Source organism: Melanerpes formicivorus, unplaced genomic scaffold (genome assembly GCF_026170545.1).
Source record: "Melanerpes formicivorus ecotype bairdi unplaced genomic scaffold, bMelFor1.0.p_v2 SCAF_72, whole genome shotgun sequence".
NCBI lineage: Eukaryota > Metazoa > Chordata > Aves > Piciformes > Picidae > Melanerpes > Melanerpes formicivorus.
This window is the reverse complement of record NW_027142424.1, coordinates 2,725,680-2,741,264: the sequence shown is the minus strand read 5'-3', so window position 1 is coordinate 2,741,264 and position 15,585 is coordinate 2,725,680. Positions and strand designations below refer to the sequence as shown.

Below are 15,585 nucleotides of genomic sequence, written 5' to 3'. Positions count from 1 at the left end.
TCCCTTCCATGGTTTACACTGTGGTATTTTGGTAGTAAGTCAGCTTTTGCCACAAACAGAACAGAAAAGCAGGATTTTGACAAAAGATCCTGTCAAGCTGTGCACTACTTCTTACATCTCAGACTTCTTGTTCTCACACAAAAAGCTTATTCTCCAGCACTATATATTTGTGAGATTATTTCAGATTCAAAAGAAAACCAAGTGGATTTCCTTCCTTTCCGACACATTTTTCTATCTGTGGAAGGTCACTGTACCAAAGAAGAATCTGGGAAGTTCCTAAAATTCAAGATCAAGTGCATATTTACTATGATTTGTTAAAAATGGATGTCATGCATCTTGCATGCACTGGTACTTACACTGTACACTGCTTTCTCCTGGTGGCACAGAAATTTGCATTTTGCAGGCTTGCATGCATGCACTGCACTGGGATTATGCGAGCTGCTTCAAAACATTCTATGCTTAGTAACTGCTCACCTAGCCAAGAGGTGTCCACCCACCTTTAATGAAAAGCTAGACTGCACCAGGAAGAAGCATTATCTTAGAAAGCCCATTTTGAAAAACAAACCCAAAAAGACCACCCCACCCCAGATCACCCAAGCCCAGCAAAGTCTGAACAAAACCACCAATCCAGCACCTGGAAACTCAGATTCAGCCCTGCAAAACAGGCACTGCTGAAGCATCTGCGTGGTGATGAAAGCAGCCACTTGAGCATATCAGTGACTTACTAGAATGTCCATATTTGAAAACTGTCCCCAAGGTGGACAGTCAAAGCACTTGTGTCTGTTCCCAGGGCAGAGGAAATGCAAACACTTTCAAGCAGTGAGGCAAAATGTAAAGAAAGGAAAAGAGACTGTATTGTCCCAATAAATGTACCACAGTGTAGGCTTTCAACACTCCATGGCAATTCCCAAAAGTTCAGATCTCTTAAAGGCAACACAAATGTAGCTGGTAAATCTGAACTGGGTGTTGCTATGGGCCACGTATCCAGAGATGCTGCACCTTTTCAAACGTCTCCCTGGGCTGTTTTCTACAAAGCACACAGGCCAAAAAACAGAAGAGGGGGAGGGAAAAAAAAAAGAGGAAAAAAAAAAAAAGGCAAAGCCCAACCAAACAACATCCCCCTAAATGTGAGAACATTTAACCCCAGGGCCTTTTTGCATCGGAGAGTATTTTTCCTTTGGTTTAGTTATTTGTCATAAAGAAGAGATCGAGTCACTTAGCACTATTAGGGAACACAGGGGAAATTAGCCATGCTAAAATATATGCTAATAAAGGAACTCAAATTTTTCCAAGAGAGCACTGCAGGAAACAAAATTTGCAAAGAATTGACTTACAAACAGGAAGCCGCCTTCCACCCCTCAGCCTTCAAAAGGTTTTCAGCCACATGCCTGGGAATATTAAAGACATCATTGCTCAACATTTGTTGACAGATTCTGAGCTTCACCAAATTTAGTTGTTACCAATGTTAATTCAATGTGAAAGACAAGGAAGTAATGCATGCAGTGCTCCCATTATGTATATCAATCTTTAATATTCAATTTGAGTTCCTAATTGCCTCACTATCAATGTTCCAACCCACAGCAAATCCCTCCATGCCTCTAATTCACTGTTTGCCTGAGAAGGCTCTGCTTTTACAAACCTTCAGAAGTAAGAGCTACCATATGTAGCAAGAGATACTCTGCAAAGATCTGCAGTGCCTTCTGCCAGTAAAGCAACTCTACAAGTGCTTTAAAAACCTCTTACAATTTGCCTTATGGAAAAGTATAGAGGAGTACGTTCTTTAAGACAGCCTTGGAAATTTATGATGATGGATATGAACTGCATTATGTACATGCCCATAGTGTTTCCATTCTACATTTATGGTCAAATGAACTTTTATGGGGGGGGGAGGGAAGGAATAAAAGAAAGAAAGAAAGAAAGAAAGAAAATTAAAAATGTTCTGTGATGAATTTGAAGGATAATATCTGACACAGACACTGCCAGAGGACTAAATCCCCCACCAGAAGGGAAATACACTGGATCATCTAATAGGCATTTCCAGCTCTAACTTCTGTGATTAATAATTTACAATCTACTGAATAAATTTTTTAATTATTCCTGTACAGCCAGAAAAATCCTCTCTGGAATATGATGCATTGCTTCAGTTCAAAGTGAAATTATTTTAGAGCATTATATCCCACTCCAAAAATGAAACAAAAACCAAACCAAAACCAAAAACCCCCAACCAAACAGACAAAAACCGGCAAGCCAGGCACGTATTTGCCTTAAGAAAGTACTAGTCTCTCCCTCAGCCCACTGTAATCATTACAAACTACACTTGTGTTTAATCAATCTGATCACAATATTGAAAAACAATTTATGGTTGTTTACAGAATAATGAATCTGTCCACTTGAAACATTCTCTCACTTCCCAGAAAACAAAACGACATCTGTGGCAAACACTGTGAGTGACCACCTTACATATCTCTCTGCCGTGCTTCTGTCCCTACCCAGGCTCAAGTATTTCAGCATGGTTAAATTTAGATGAGTTGGGAGTAAGTTTGACACATTCTTCCTCTTCAGTAATACAGAGCTGTAACACCCCTGTGCCAAGATGATGAATCTCTGCGTGGCAGCCTGCTCTGCAGTTATTCAAGCTGGTCTAGCAGAGAGCTAAACAGCTTGGCCTATTTGACTAGCTGTTAATTGGCCTCTAGGAAAGCCAGACTGCAAAATGAGAGTCTCTACAAACTGTAAGGCTGGAGAATATTTGTTTACCTCAATTGCACATTAGGAGCAGTTTCCAACAATAGACATGGTTTTTATTACTCCTTAAAACTATTTTTAAATGGCTATAACCCTCTTAGAAAGTCTCCCAGGGATATGAGAAATTAAGCTAGAATAAGCATGACAAGTGTATAAACTAGGCAATTTTATCAGGCTGTAAATCAGTGTTACCGCTTCAACCACGTATTTATTCCTGTCTTAGCTGCTAAGACAATAACAACTACACCTAGCATAAAAATGACTTTGAACATCAGCAATCAAAGATGATTAAGCATTATATAGCAGGTTTAAACACGGTGAAACCTCCATAAAATTGCTCTGGGCAAAATGAAGAGGGGAAACACACCTGTATTACACTTTGATTCGAGTGTGGCAAATTACTTTGTCAATCACATCATGTAATTTACTTCTGTGCTGTACACAATGGAAAGATCAATACTGATGAGAAACTCATTTGCAGTATGTTCACACTGCTGAATTTGTGTGAACTACCCACTGCACTCAGCCTGCTCCACTAGCCAGAGGATGAATGGAAAGATTTGAACAAAGACATTCCAAAAATTTGATTGGCATAGCAAATAAAGTAGCAGGCACTAGAATCCTACTTTGAACACATTTACCCCTTCAAAATTCTTGCATGATATTTTCAGGTTGTGTGTGTACATGTGTGAGTGTTATTACTTCTAAATAACTATTGATTTCCCTGCCTTTCTGCAGGCCTTAGTTGCAGGGCTTGTATTTTGTTTCTGTCTAGAAACTCTTGCTCTTCTTGGACTGTTCACACAGTTATGTTATTGTAGGGGCTGCCTACCAGCAGTTTGTGAACACAGGTACAGGCTGTGCTAGCACACAGCAACATGCAAGCGCTGAAATTGTTCCTATAAAGTCCTGGAAATTCTGGGCTGTTGGCTTCCATTAGTCTTTTTAGAAGTCCTTCAGTATTTTTTGAGGGAAAATGATAAAGGACTGCACAGACTTTGAAGAAAATCTAAACTCAAAGTAACAAATATAAGGGTTTGATTTTCAGCATCCAAATGTTGCAGTACCCCTTTCCAGAAAACTGTGACCGGACGTTTTGGAAGAGGCAGATATCTAGCTCCCAGAGGCTGTGGGGAGAGGACCAGGGATGCTAGTGACTTTAGAAAGTCATTTCAGTATAACTGGCTGGTAAGCTCCTAAAAGCTACCAGAATATTTGACTGCTACAGCAAATTCTACCTCCTGGTATAAACACTTAGGAGATCAAAGCTGCACACTGCTTCCCAAGGAGAGGGGCCTGACATGAAGGAATACTGAGCAATCATAACCCAAGGTGTGTGATCTTGGGTTTCTTAAGTCCTGTGGGAACAAAATGTTAGCTTTTATACAACTTCAAGGTAAAGAGTGTTTCCTTCCCATCTTCCCCATAGATGGTAATGGAAATAACTTGTTTCTAATTAATCCTTCCTCCTAGTCTCCTCCATTCTGAATGCAAGCTGCCTGTGCTGGCATCCTTCCTGGCAACAGCATACCCTCCCTTTAAGCACCTGCAGCAAATATATCCAGCATACATTGCTGTTTCTTACTTAAAGTCACTCTGAAAACCTTCCTATGTCCAGCCACAGCAAGCCCCATCCTGCTTCTGCCATCATAACTTTTTCTTGTCCAACTTCCTTCACATTTTAAGACACTTGGGATACCCATTCAAAGCGAGGCTATACTCCACTCTAATCTCTACCTCCACATCTGCTTTCTGCCACATTCCCTCTGTTCTAATTCCCCTGAATTTCAGTTTGTCTTGATCTCTGTTCCACTAAGAATTCATTTTTCTCCTTAATATTCCTGCTCTTCATTAAATGCACTCCAGGAAACCAAACGCTCCCAGCACTGTTTTGCAGTGTGAAGATCACCAGGCCTTGTGCCCCCTGTGAAGTATGGGAGGCTGAGAGAAGGACACCCTTCCTCTCACTGAGAGATGCAATTTGAAACACACATTTGCTTCAGGCCTATTCTCTCTCACTGCAAAGAAAGCAATTTGGGCTAAAAACCCACTCAGAGTCAGATTTGTGCCCTCTTCTAGAGGTGAACAACAGTGAACTGTACTGATGTCCAAGACACATCATTTTAAGACTTTTTAGTGAAGAAGAATTGCAACTCCTGGCAGCTGCCATTTTGACAGCTCAAGTCTCCAATAACACCTGGCACAGCTGGCACCTGTACCAGCTCTGTCTCAGTGCAATGCCTCCTGGACAGAGAGCCACAAAAAGTCCCCACCTGAATTAGCACACACCACTGGTCTGATTTAGCATCAGAACCCTATGATTGCCTTGCAGAGATAGTTTAGTTTAAGCCTACCAAAACAGCATCACCTCCTTCAGACTCTGCCACTTCATGAATCTGCAAAGTCTGTGATGATTAGGTGTCCTGTTTATCAATCAAGGATAAGATTTTCACTCCCAACAAGGAGGGAGTAACCTCCTTCAAGATGTAATACTCTTTTCATCGGGAAGATGCTATAGCCAGATAAACATCACAATGTTTAGATTAATGTCCCACCCCAGACTCCCTTTGTTCCAAAATTTCTTGCATAGTATCAAGTCACTGCAGAAGAAAATCCTGCAAGGTACTGAGGATGCTGTTTCATACACAACTTGTGTGCAGCTTTGTCAGTTCAGCCACGGACAGCAGAACTATCCCAGTCCTGTTAGCTCTCCAGGCTCGAGTTCCATTCCAGGAGAGCACAGAGATAAGCAGGGGGTTACCAAAAGCACTGGTACAAAAATCTGTAAAGCACTGTGTTTCTGTGCAAAAGGGAAGGTGTCTTATGAAGGTGTAACAGGCAGACAAAAGACACAGAAGGGAAACGTCTGTGGGAAGCAGGGAAAAACAGATGAGTAAATCCCACTAAAACCAGGCAACATTTGAAAGTCTCATTACATCACTTTTACCTCATTTCAATGACTCTGACACGGAGATCCCATCAGCTCGTTTGTCAGAAGCAAACACGGGGGAGAGACTATGAGAGATCATAGTCACAAAGAACTGTTCAGTTATAAAGAGAATCAAGTGTCCTTACCCTTGTTCTGTCCTCAATTTCATAGATGCGAAGCTGCATGGGAACATTAAAGCTATGCAGGATATTTCCACCAAACACCAGAGAATCTACTGGAGTATAAACCGCATGTATCCACCCTAGAGAGGGAAAGCAAAGAACTGAGAATGCCTCGTGCTGTGTAGCATTACAGAGCAATTTATAACCAACTTTTAACAACCCCATGAACTGCAGGGGGTGAGAGGTTGAAGCAGTGGAAGGTTAAATGGTATGCTCCCAGCCATGCTTTAAGACTAGTCATAGCATCTTATGATGTACAACCCTCTGGAAATTGGTCTCTTCTGTTTATTCATGGAACAGTTACAGTGTTTACTGAGAACATGAAAGCTTGTGACTCAACCACATCCATGACTAAGATGCAAAATCAGTCTGTTCAACACACTGGGCCCTCAGATACCTCTACTGGTAGCTCCAGTAAGGTTGCCATTCTTGTTAGCAGAGGTGAAAGACTAGGGCTTGGAACTGGACTGAATCACATCAAACTTCTCTCACACCAGCATCAAAGCATACATCTTCAGATGTCAACAGTTTCAAACTATTACCAACCCTCCTTCAGAGGTGAAAGTTTCATAGCCTATTATCAACTTCCTGCAGCAACCACAAAAATCTCTTTCACTGCCAGCCCCACTTTAAAGGATTTTACATTCCTATTACTGGAGCTGATGAGACTGTTCTGACCCAATCCTGCAAGGGACTGAATTCATTTCACAGGCTCCAAAGTGAGGGAATAATTTTCTATCACAATGAAAATCCAGGTATAGCAATTCAGGCAGCCACACACCAGCTCTTCTGCTTCTGCATTGTTTGCTTGGTACGGCAGCAGCTGAAGGACTAGCTATGCAAGACTGTAGCCTCTGATCTCCGCAGTGAAAAAGGAATTGATCCTGCTAATGACCTGGGACCTAACTTTTTTTCCCCCTTCTTCTTCTTTTTTAATGAAAAGCATTACAATTTATAAACCAGCAGACAGTAAGGCAACACAGGGGGTAGTCAATTTTCTCCTAACTGTGCAATACTTCCCATTAAAGCTGTGGCAGCTCTCCTTCACTTCAAGCTCAGTGAGGGAGCAGGAAAATGCCATTCAGCCTAAAGGATTCTCCAGCTAGCAGACACGAAAGCTCTGCTCTGCAACAACCTTTAGACCGTAAAGGCCAGCAAAGCTCTGAGAAGTCCTTGAGCCACAGCAGATGGCAGAACTGGGGCTTTCATTTAAGGGTGTGTCGGTAGGAGAGAGACAGGAAGGAAAAGAGATCAGCACTAGAATTTTCTCCCTGGAAACACAAACTCATCACTCTGGATACATTTTTCTGAATTTCAGAATCACTAAATGGTTAGGGTTGGAAGGGACCTCTGGAGGTCCAACTCCCCTGCTTAAGCAGGACCACCTAGAGCCAGCTGCCCAGAACTATGTCCAGATGGCTTTTCAATGTCTCCTAGGATGGAGATTCAAAGACCTCCGGCCAACTTGTTTCAGTGCTCAGTTTACAGGTCTGATTCCACATGATAAATGGGAGATATACAAAAAAGCAGGTGGCTTATAGCTCTGGCAGCTCTTGGTACTGCTGCATCATTCCTGCTCCAGTTAGTATAATTTCACTTACAGAGTCACTCACAATGATCCAGCCTGTTTATCATTTCCAAATCAAGAACAACCAACTAGAGAGGAGGGTTTTTTTTCCCATGTATGTATAGTGTGGCAACTACATCCATCAACACTCTCAAAACTCTTCACAGTTGAAGTAGTTCACCACCTCAGATGAAATACATCAGTCTGTACTAAGAGCAAACCACTAGAAAAATAAATGATCTTCCAGATTGTAGCCTTTGGAAAGGCAAAAAGATCCACAATTAAGGAAGTTTGGGCCACCTTCCCCTAAGTAATCAAAGATTTTATGACTGGGGGAAAGAATAGAAACTGTGCTAAAGCAAATCTGTTGGTAGGTTCCCCCAAACCAACTTACTGCATAGGTGCTGAACCACAACTGAGCAGTGGCAGACAGGTCAGAAACAACCAGACATCAGCAGAACATTGCAGAGCTCCCACCACTCCTGCCCACTGCAGTTCCCCCTGCATAGATCAGTCAACATGCAAACGTACTGGAGCTGGCAGATCCAATGAGTTATTTTAATAGACTTATCAATATAATTCAAAACATACTTTGCTGTCAAATATTTGCAGTAACCGAGCTGAAACCTGTCTCTCTAGTCCTGTATGAGAGGTAGAAAGGAGACAGCCTTCATTTTCTAAGAAATAAAATGAGATCCCATCAACACAGCTGTTCCTCAAGAGTATGCTTTTACTACAACCACACAGTAGCCTCCTCCTCCTCCTCCAAATTATGTTTCCTCAGTGAAAATTTCACAGCACTTCATGTGCTCCCACACACAGGACTCAGCTCACAGCGCTCTGCCAGCTACAGGACACAGCCCTGTGAGGGGAGTCACCTGCTTGTAAGACAGATTTTGGCCACTCAGCTGTATAGCGTTTTTCAGTCACGCTGCATCCCAAAATAGTTGTGACTTGCCTGAGGAACCTACATGCAATATTGAAACTGCAAAGATAGAAGCACTAAGAGGTGTATTCCAGGGACAGTAAGGGCAAGATTAGATGGGAGAAAAAAGAAGGAAAAAAAAAAGTAGAATTTACAAGGCAGAAACCACAGGAAGACTGGCACAGACATTACAAAGGGGGAAAAAATACATCTGTTCTAATATTAACAAGACTCTGTATGGAGGAAAACTGAAGAGGCCAGCACCAGAAAAGTAGGAGGAAAGAGAGATGAGCAGAAAACAGGAAACCATTTCCGTGAGGGTAATACATTGTGGAAATGAGCTCTGAGAACACACGAGCTTGGATGGCACATTCGATTCATTCCCACAGCTTAGCTACAAACACGACTCAGAAATAAACTGAGGAGGATGAATGTTCATTGTGACCATTTGCAAACAAGGACACTCATCTTCTAAGCTTCCCAGTTATGAAGGGAGGAAGACAGACCTCCAGAATGGAAGCAAGCTGCATGGATACTTAAGACAAAAAGGGCGGCCAAGGGGATTGCTTTAGTATCCTCTGCACCAATCCATCCTGCCTGTCTCAGCTTTGGCTATGCTGGATGAACTGACAGGTCAGCTGACATGTATGATCATGTCAATGCATGCTGGACAGCCTGTCATGTCTGCTCATGTATGGCTGCATCTGTCAGCTCTCACAGCAAAAATGTGTCACAGCCTCCTACACAGACACCTCTGAAGCCAGTGTCATCAATTCTCTCCTCAGTGGCCGCTTTGTTTACACACACCCGGGTGCTACTGCACAACCCTCTGTGTTTCTCAGGTTGCTGCAAGACAGGAGATAACATCTCCCCCTTTGGTAGTACTCTCAAAAACTGTCATATTCTCCCTCAAAAAAGGAAGCAACAGAGTTAAATTCCACAGATTCAGTTTTATCCTTAATGCTAAAAACAAAAATAAGAGCACTGGAGTAGCATCAGAAGGAATGGACTATGGACTGAAAAAGTCCAAAGGCAGTGGAAGAAGATATTGCTAATTTTTGGCTGAGAAACAAACAAAGGCACATGCTAAACATTATCTAAGGCTACAATTAAATCTGACAGATAAGAGAAAAACACACACTGTGTGGCTTCAAGGATTAGTCACAAAGTACAAAACTCTTCCTCGTGGGTGACCAGTTTCAAACCAGCCTGTGTTGATGGTGGTAACCACTGAGTGAAGGTGCAGCCAGCTCATCCTTCCTTCTCAGGCTGATCTGACAGCTTGCAGCTGGAGCATGCTCTTGGTGTAACAGAGCAGATCCTGCACAGTCCTGACCCAGGAACAGGGAGCAGAGTACTTCTGACCACACACACCAGCGAGGAGCTCAAGTAACCGTGGAGAGATGGCTTTGGAAGCATAGACACCACAAAATCACTGCTCACTATCCTCATTCATTTCAAGCCTCAGCAAGAAGATTGTCCACTTACAGTTTTTCTGAAGCTGATTAGATTTTATTTCAGTTCTTGGTGATAACTTAGTAGTGGTGAGTATTTTTTTTCCCCCTCTCAAACCAATCCTGGTTTATGAAGCCAAGCCAACACCAAGCAGGAATTCTATTCAGGAGGCTCAGAAATACTCTCAGCCACTTTACAGTGACGAATTATTCCACCACTCCTAAGACACCCTTGAATATTTAGATGTTATCATCTCCAGTAAATCAAGAAGGTAAAATTAACAGTAACAGAAGCTTTTCCAAGCAGTTCAGAGATACGATCTCATTATCTTTTGAATTTTATAAAGCAAGTATTATTAAACACTGCAAACTTGTTAGAAGATTTCAGGGGCCTGCAAATTCCTCCTGTATCTTCAAGGATGCAATCATCAATCTGAGGATAATATAAAAAAGAATATTAACTTATAAAGCTACAGGGCAAACAGACTACAAGCTCCAAGCCAAAAGCAGGCTGCATCTGTTTCCATTAGTAACTGAAGAGATATTTTGCTTTGTGATAGAGAAGCAGACGTGTTTTCCTGCAATTCTACAGCAACCTGGGGTGGAAAAGGTGAAATATGTATGCCTCAAAAAGTGACTAAGGAGATAACCTGACAGTAGGCACTGCTAGAAAACATTTTCCTCATCTCAGAAGAATGATTGTGTCATAATACTGCCCACAACCAAATCTATCAAGGAAACATCATGTTTTCATTTGAAAAGTAAAAAAAAAAGAATAAATTACTAATTTTGCCCCAGTAGTACAAATATTACAGCAACTCTCAATCTTACATCATTTGATAAGAATTAGGTAGAGCACTGCAGAGGAAAAATCCAACGTTATGCTGTCACCTTCTATCTGAAAGCAGACACTCAAAGCAAAAAAATCTCCACTGATCCTCTCCACTGATCCTCATTGCTTGGTCCCTGAAGGTTCCAGGCATGGAGCTCCCATTAATGTCAGTGGAAGCTCCCAAAATGAGAAAAGCTAACAGCAACCAAAAATAGCCAGGCAGCTATGCAGCCCTAGCATAACTGCCTGCAAAAAATTTACCACTCAGATTTTAATAGCCTGTCATTTTCCTTGATATAAAGACTGCATGGTACCTTCTGGCCCCATCACATAATAATTCATCAAATACTGACTGGCATAGCAGAGGTGACCGCACACTCACAGAATCACAGAATCCTCCTGATAACCAGCACTACACTATCTGAGGCACTTTGAATCCTTGCAAATAGCTGCATAGAGTCTAGCCCAGAACACCACTTTTTGCCCACATTCCTCCTTGAAAACATTCACCTGAGAAAAGTCATTATTTCTGCATTTGATTAGAGACAAAAACTTTGGAGAACCTTCCTGTTACCATAATAACCACCACAGCCCAACAAGAATATTCTGTTAGACTGTTGCTCATTCTCCAGCTCTCCAGAAATTAGGAGACTGCAGCACCATGTTTCCATGTCAAAAAGCCCTAGAGTGCATTATAAAGAACCTGAGAAAAATAAACCAAACAGCTTATTCCTCAATGGAACACTGCCAGATCCAAGGTGAAACACAACTGTTATTAAATAGTATGCAGCAACACCAGTGAGAAGAAGAACCAGAAAGAAACATTATGCCCAGCTGATGGCAAGTTACCCTGTCTGGATTTTGATTGTAAGAATATATAATAAATCAGCACTGCAAAAGTCTTCTACAACATCTAATGTTCAATTACAGAACCACAGCATAGTGAGCATTGGAAGGGACCTCTGAAGATCATCTAGTCTAACCCCTCTGCTAAAGCAGGGTCACCCACAGCAGGCTTTCCAGGATCACAATGTCCAGGTGGGTTTGGAATCTCTCCAGAGAAGGAGACTCCACAACCTCTCTGGGCAGCCTGCTCCTGTACTCTGACACCATCACAGGAAAGAAATTTTTCCTCCTGGGTTCCAGTTTGTGTCCATTACCTCTTGTCCTGTCCCTGGGCACTGATGAAAAGACTCTGGCCCCATCCTATTGTCCCCCACCCTTTGCCCAGGGAGGTGGTGGAGTCACTATCACTGGAAGCGTTTAAAGTAAGACTGGATGAGGCACTTAGTGCCATGGTTTAGTTGATTAGATGGTGTTGGGTGACAGGTTGGACTTGATGATCTCAAAGATCTTTTCTAACCTGGTTAATTCTGTATTCTGCAAATACTTAGAAGCATTGAAAAGATCCCCTCTCAATCTGTTCTTCTCCAGAATAAACAACCACAGATCCCTCAGCATTTCCTCCTCACAGAGTTGCTCCAGTCCCTTCAGCATCTTTGTAGCCTCCACTGGACTTTCCAGCAGCTCCCTGTCCTTCTCGAACTGGGGAACCCAGAACTGGACACAATACTCCAACCTGTGGACTCATTACGGCAGAGCAGAGGGGGAGGAGAGCCTCCGTCAATGTGCTGACCACACTCTTCTTCATGCATCCAATCCCTGACCATATCCAATATTCCATTTTCAGAAATAATACACACACTAGGACTTCCTGGACATAATTTTATGGACCATGCAGTGGTCTGTTGCTGAGACTATTACTGTCAGTTTTTAAGACCAGATAGAAGTCACTCAAAATGTCCTAACCACCTGAGGATTTGTGCTCCCCCACAAACACAGCTCTCTACACTGCCAGCTCACACACATCACCATCTCATGTCTTCAGCGTGCTGACATCAAAATCGCATATTTTGAAAGCCCACAGTAAGAATATCCACACAGAGTCAACCCTAAACCATACCTGCTCATCAGTCTGCTGCCCCAAACACCAACAGAGGCTTAGAAAAAAACCCCAGGATTAGAGCAACTCTCAGTAGTATTAGCCATCTCCTCCCAAAGGAGTCAAATCCAGTGTGTTTGCAAACTTCCTTAGACCACTAACACTGCAAACCCTGGAAGCAAACTGTATCTACAGCAAGTGTGGCAACTTCCTTGGAGGTCAGCAGAACTGGTCTCCACAAGAAGAGAAGAAAATCCAAGTTCATCCACATTATAGCAGACTACAGTGGCAGTTATGATCCATAAGCAGCTCCAGTTCACCTTTTCAAGACACATAATGATCACAGATACCGCAGGAAGTGTTTTCCACAAGAGACTACCACCTGGCCTGCTTTTGCACATCTTGGTGTTGCATGTGCAAACTTTGAATTGCATTTCTCTTGATTTTGAAGTGCTGCTGTCCTCACCAAACACACATACACATGCATGAAAGAAAAGGTCATGTTTTGAAAGAGAGATTTGGCAGGAAATTGTGGGGTGGGGGGAAAGGCAAATGAACTTAATGTATTTCAAACTACTGCAAGATCTTGTTTGTAGACAGTAACAGGGATGGAGGAGAACAACAACAATATCAATGTCAGAAGACAGTTAAAATGGCATATTCAGCAAGACCAGGAGACTCAAAAGAACAAGCAGACTGAAAAAGGATTAATTTTTCATTTTGTGTGTGCTTAGTTTTGAGCTTGAGTTTAGGTAACAACAGTGATGCTTAGGAAGGGACAAGAGAAAGTACTGTGGTGTTCAGAGAATTGAGACAGAAGGGAATTTGATGCCTAATGCACCACTTGAAAAACCAAGCACAAGGACTGAAGTAAAAGATGTTTTACAGAACATAAAGACTGAGAAGGCAGATGAAGGGCAAGCAGAGGAGAGAGTAAAAGGTTCCAGTGAAGTTATGCAGCAATGTAAAAGGAAAAAAAAAATATTGAAGTAAAAGGAGAAGCACTAAAGATATTCTAAAGCTGGGTAACACATTGGCATTAACCTAGTGAGCGGTATTTCAAACAGGCTGCAGGGGAGCAATCAGAACGTGACAGAACAAGTGGCTGCACACAAGCCAGAAACACGTGCCTACAGTAATCCTGAGCTGCAGAGATCTGAGGGATGCAGACCAAATACTGCTTCTGCATGTCCTCAGCACAGCAATGAGATATCTGAACTACTTCTCCTTAATAACACCACACTGGACTCCAGACACTTAACACATCTTCCCTGGAAGTCATCACCAGACAAACATGCAGTACAGTAGAAAGCTACAGCACAAGTAATACTGGACAAGCTCTAGATCTGATTGTGACTGATAAAACGTTGTTGTTTCCCTACTGAAGCAATAACTGAGCACTGAGATCATGCTTTTTCTCTTCCAAATCATGTTTGTACCTGAAAAGCACACTCTATGAAGAATTTCCCTTCTCCTTGACAGGTGGGTCAGGCACACAGCATGTAGTGTCCACTACACCAGAGTAAGATGTGTTACCTTGACTGAAATTAATCTGCATTCAACATTCAACCATATGAAAGATGAAACATTGCTAGTGGTAACAGACACAGTGCAAACACCCTAGGGCCACAGAATTCTTTACTAATGTCTTCCTGCACAAGGAAGGACAAGTTCTCTCCTATTCTGGGAAAACAACAGTCAGATTTCTGCAGAAAAAAAAGCAACACACATTCACTGACACTGGCAGCAACTACAGCTTACTCCCCTCCTGAACCTTCAGCTGTTTTAACATCTTGACTCTGTATCTGACCACAAACTTCAGCACAACACAGTGTGGCGTATTTCTCAATCAACAACTATGCTGACATCAGTTTAGACAATTATATTACAGGAAAAGGCCAGGTTCCTAGCTGATTTTATCACTCTACCACTGACTTTACCAGAGTTGATCATCCTCGACTCATCAGTGGGAACCAGTAAAGTGGGAGGTGAGAACTTGTGCATCACTTGTTCGGAGATGTCCTGTGTGGCCATCAGGAGTATATCTTGGCTCCTATGCAAGGCCCCAGGCTCTGTGTCCCTCAGAATCTCACTTTACTTCTCTCCATCCCACATTTAGAAGGGCCTCTTCCTAAAACACTGCAGGATGCACCCCAGCCCATAATGACTCCCGGTGCTGACAATACTTCACTCAATTTCTCTTTGATACCACAGCTGTGATCATGCCTGTCAGCGCTTTGCAGGGTTAGAAGCACAGGTAGAAATTAACTGGTTTAAACTTAATCCTGAAAGGATGATGGCAGTGATGGAGAGGAAAATACCCTGAGGCCCTGGTGAGCACTATAATTATGCCTTCTGTAAGAATAATTCCCATTCTTGTCCAAGTGGTTTGTAGTTTCAGGGATTTACTGTATCTGCTGCTGATCCTAGGCTCTCAGAGAAACCCTTCATCTCCCACAAGCCTATGGTCTCGCTCCATGATGTCTCTTATTACAGACTTCCCTACCTACTTCATCCTTACACTGCTAGAGTACAGTCATGTTTCTAGGACCAGCCTCAAAAATAACTTGAAACCAGGGGCAGAGGAGGATATTCTGTGGAAAAAGTCCTTTGCTGAAATGTTCTCTCAGTCCAGCGGAGCACTAGCAGTATCACTCTACACTTTCTGTGACCAGACCTGGACTGAGGAGGTGTTTTCCTTGTGGGATAAGCTGAGTCTGGTCAAGAGTTTAGTGGGCTCAACTGAAAGGGAGACACCAGTTTTACAGGCATCCATTATCAGAACCTAAACACTTCCAGAGTACACACAAAACACATTCAAACATTAACTAATGCAATACATGCACAAACCAGGGCAGAAAGGTCACAGGAACTGACCTGTTTTACACAGCTATGCTCAATTTGCTGACCTGGAACAGCCTTTAATTAGGCATTTCCATAGGCTTAAAACAAACACAAAAATAATGCCTGTTCACAGACAGGAAAGATTTGCAAATAGGCTTTCCAGAC

The 15,585-nt window shown here is 42.4% G+C and overlaps 1 protein-coding gene across 6 annotated transcripts in view; it reads right to left on the bottom strand.

The window, feature by feature from the left end:
* Window positions 1-15,585, bottom strand: part of KDM2B (lysine demethylase 2B) — a 125,136-nt gene that overhangs the window by 57,343 nt on the left and 52,208 nt on the right. For all 6 annotated transcript variants that reach the window (XM_068163462.1, XM_068163460.1, XM_068163461.1 and 3 more), the window contains one exon: window positions 5,821-5,936. In XM_068163462.1, the coding sequence (XP_068019563.1) occupies window positions 5,821-5,936 (116 nt within the window). The remainder of the gene's footprint in view (window positions 1-5,820; window positions 5,937-15,585) is intronic.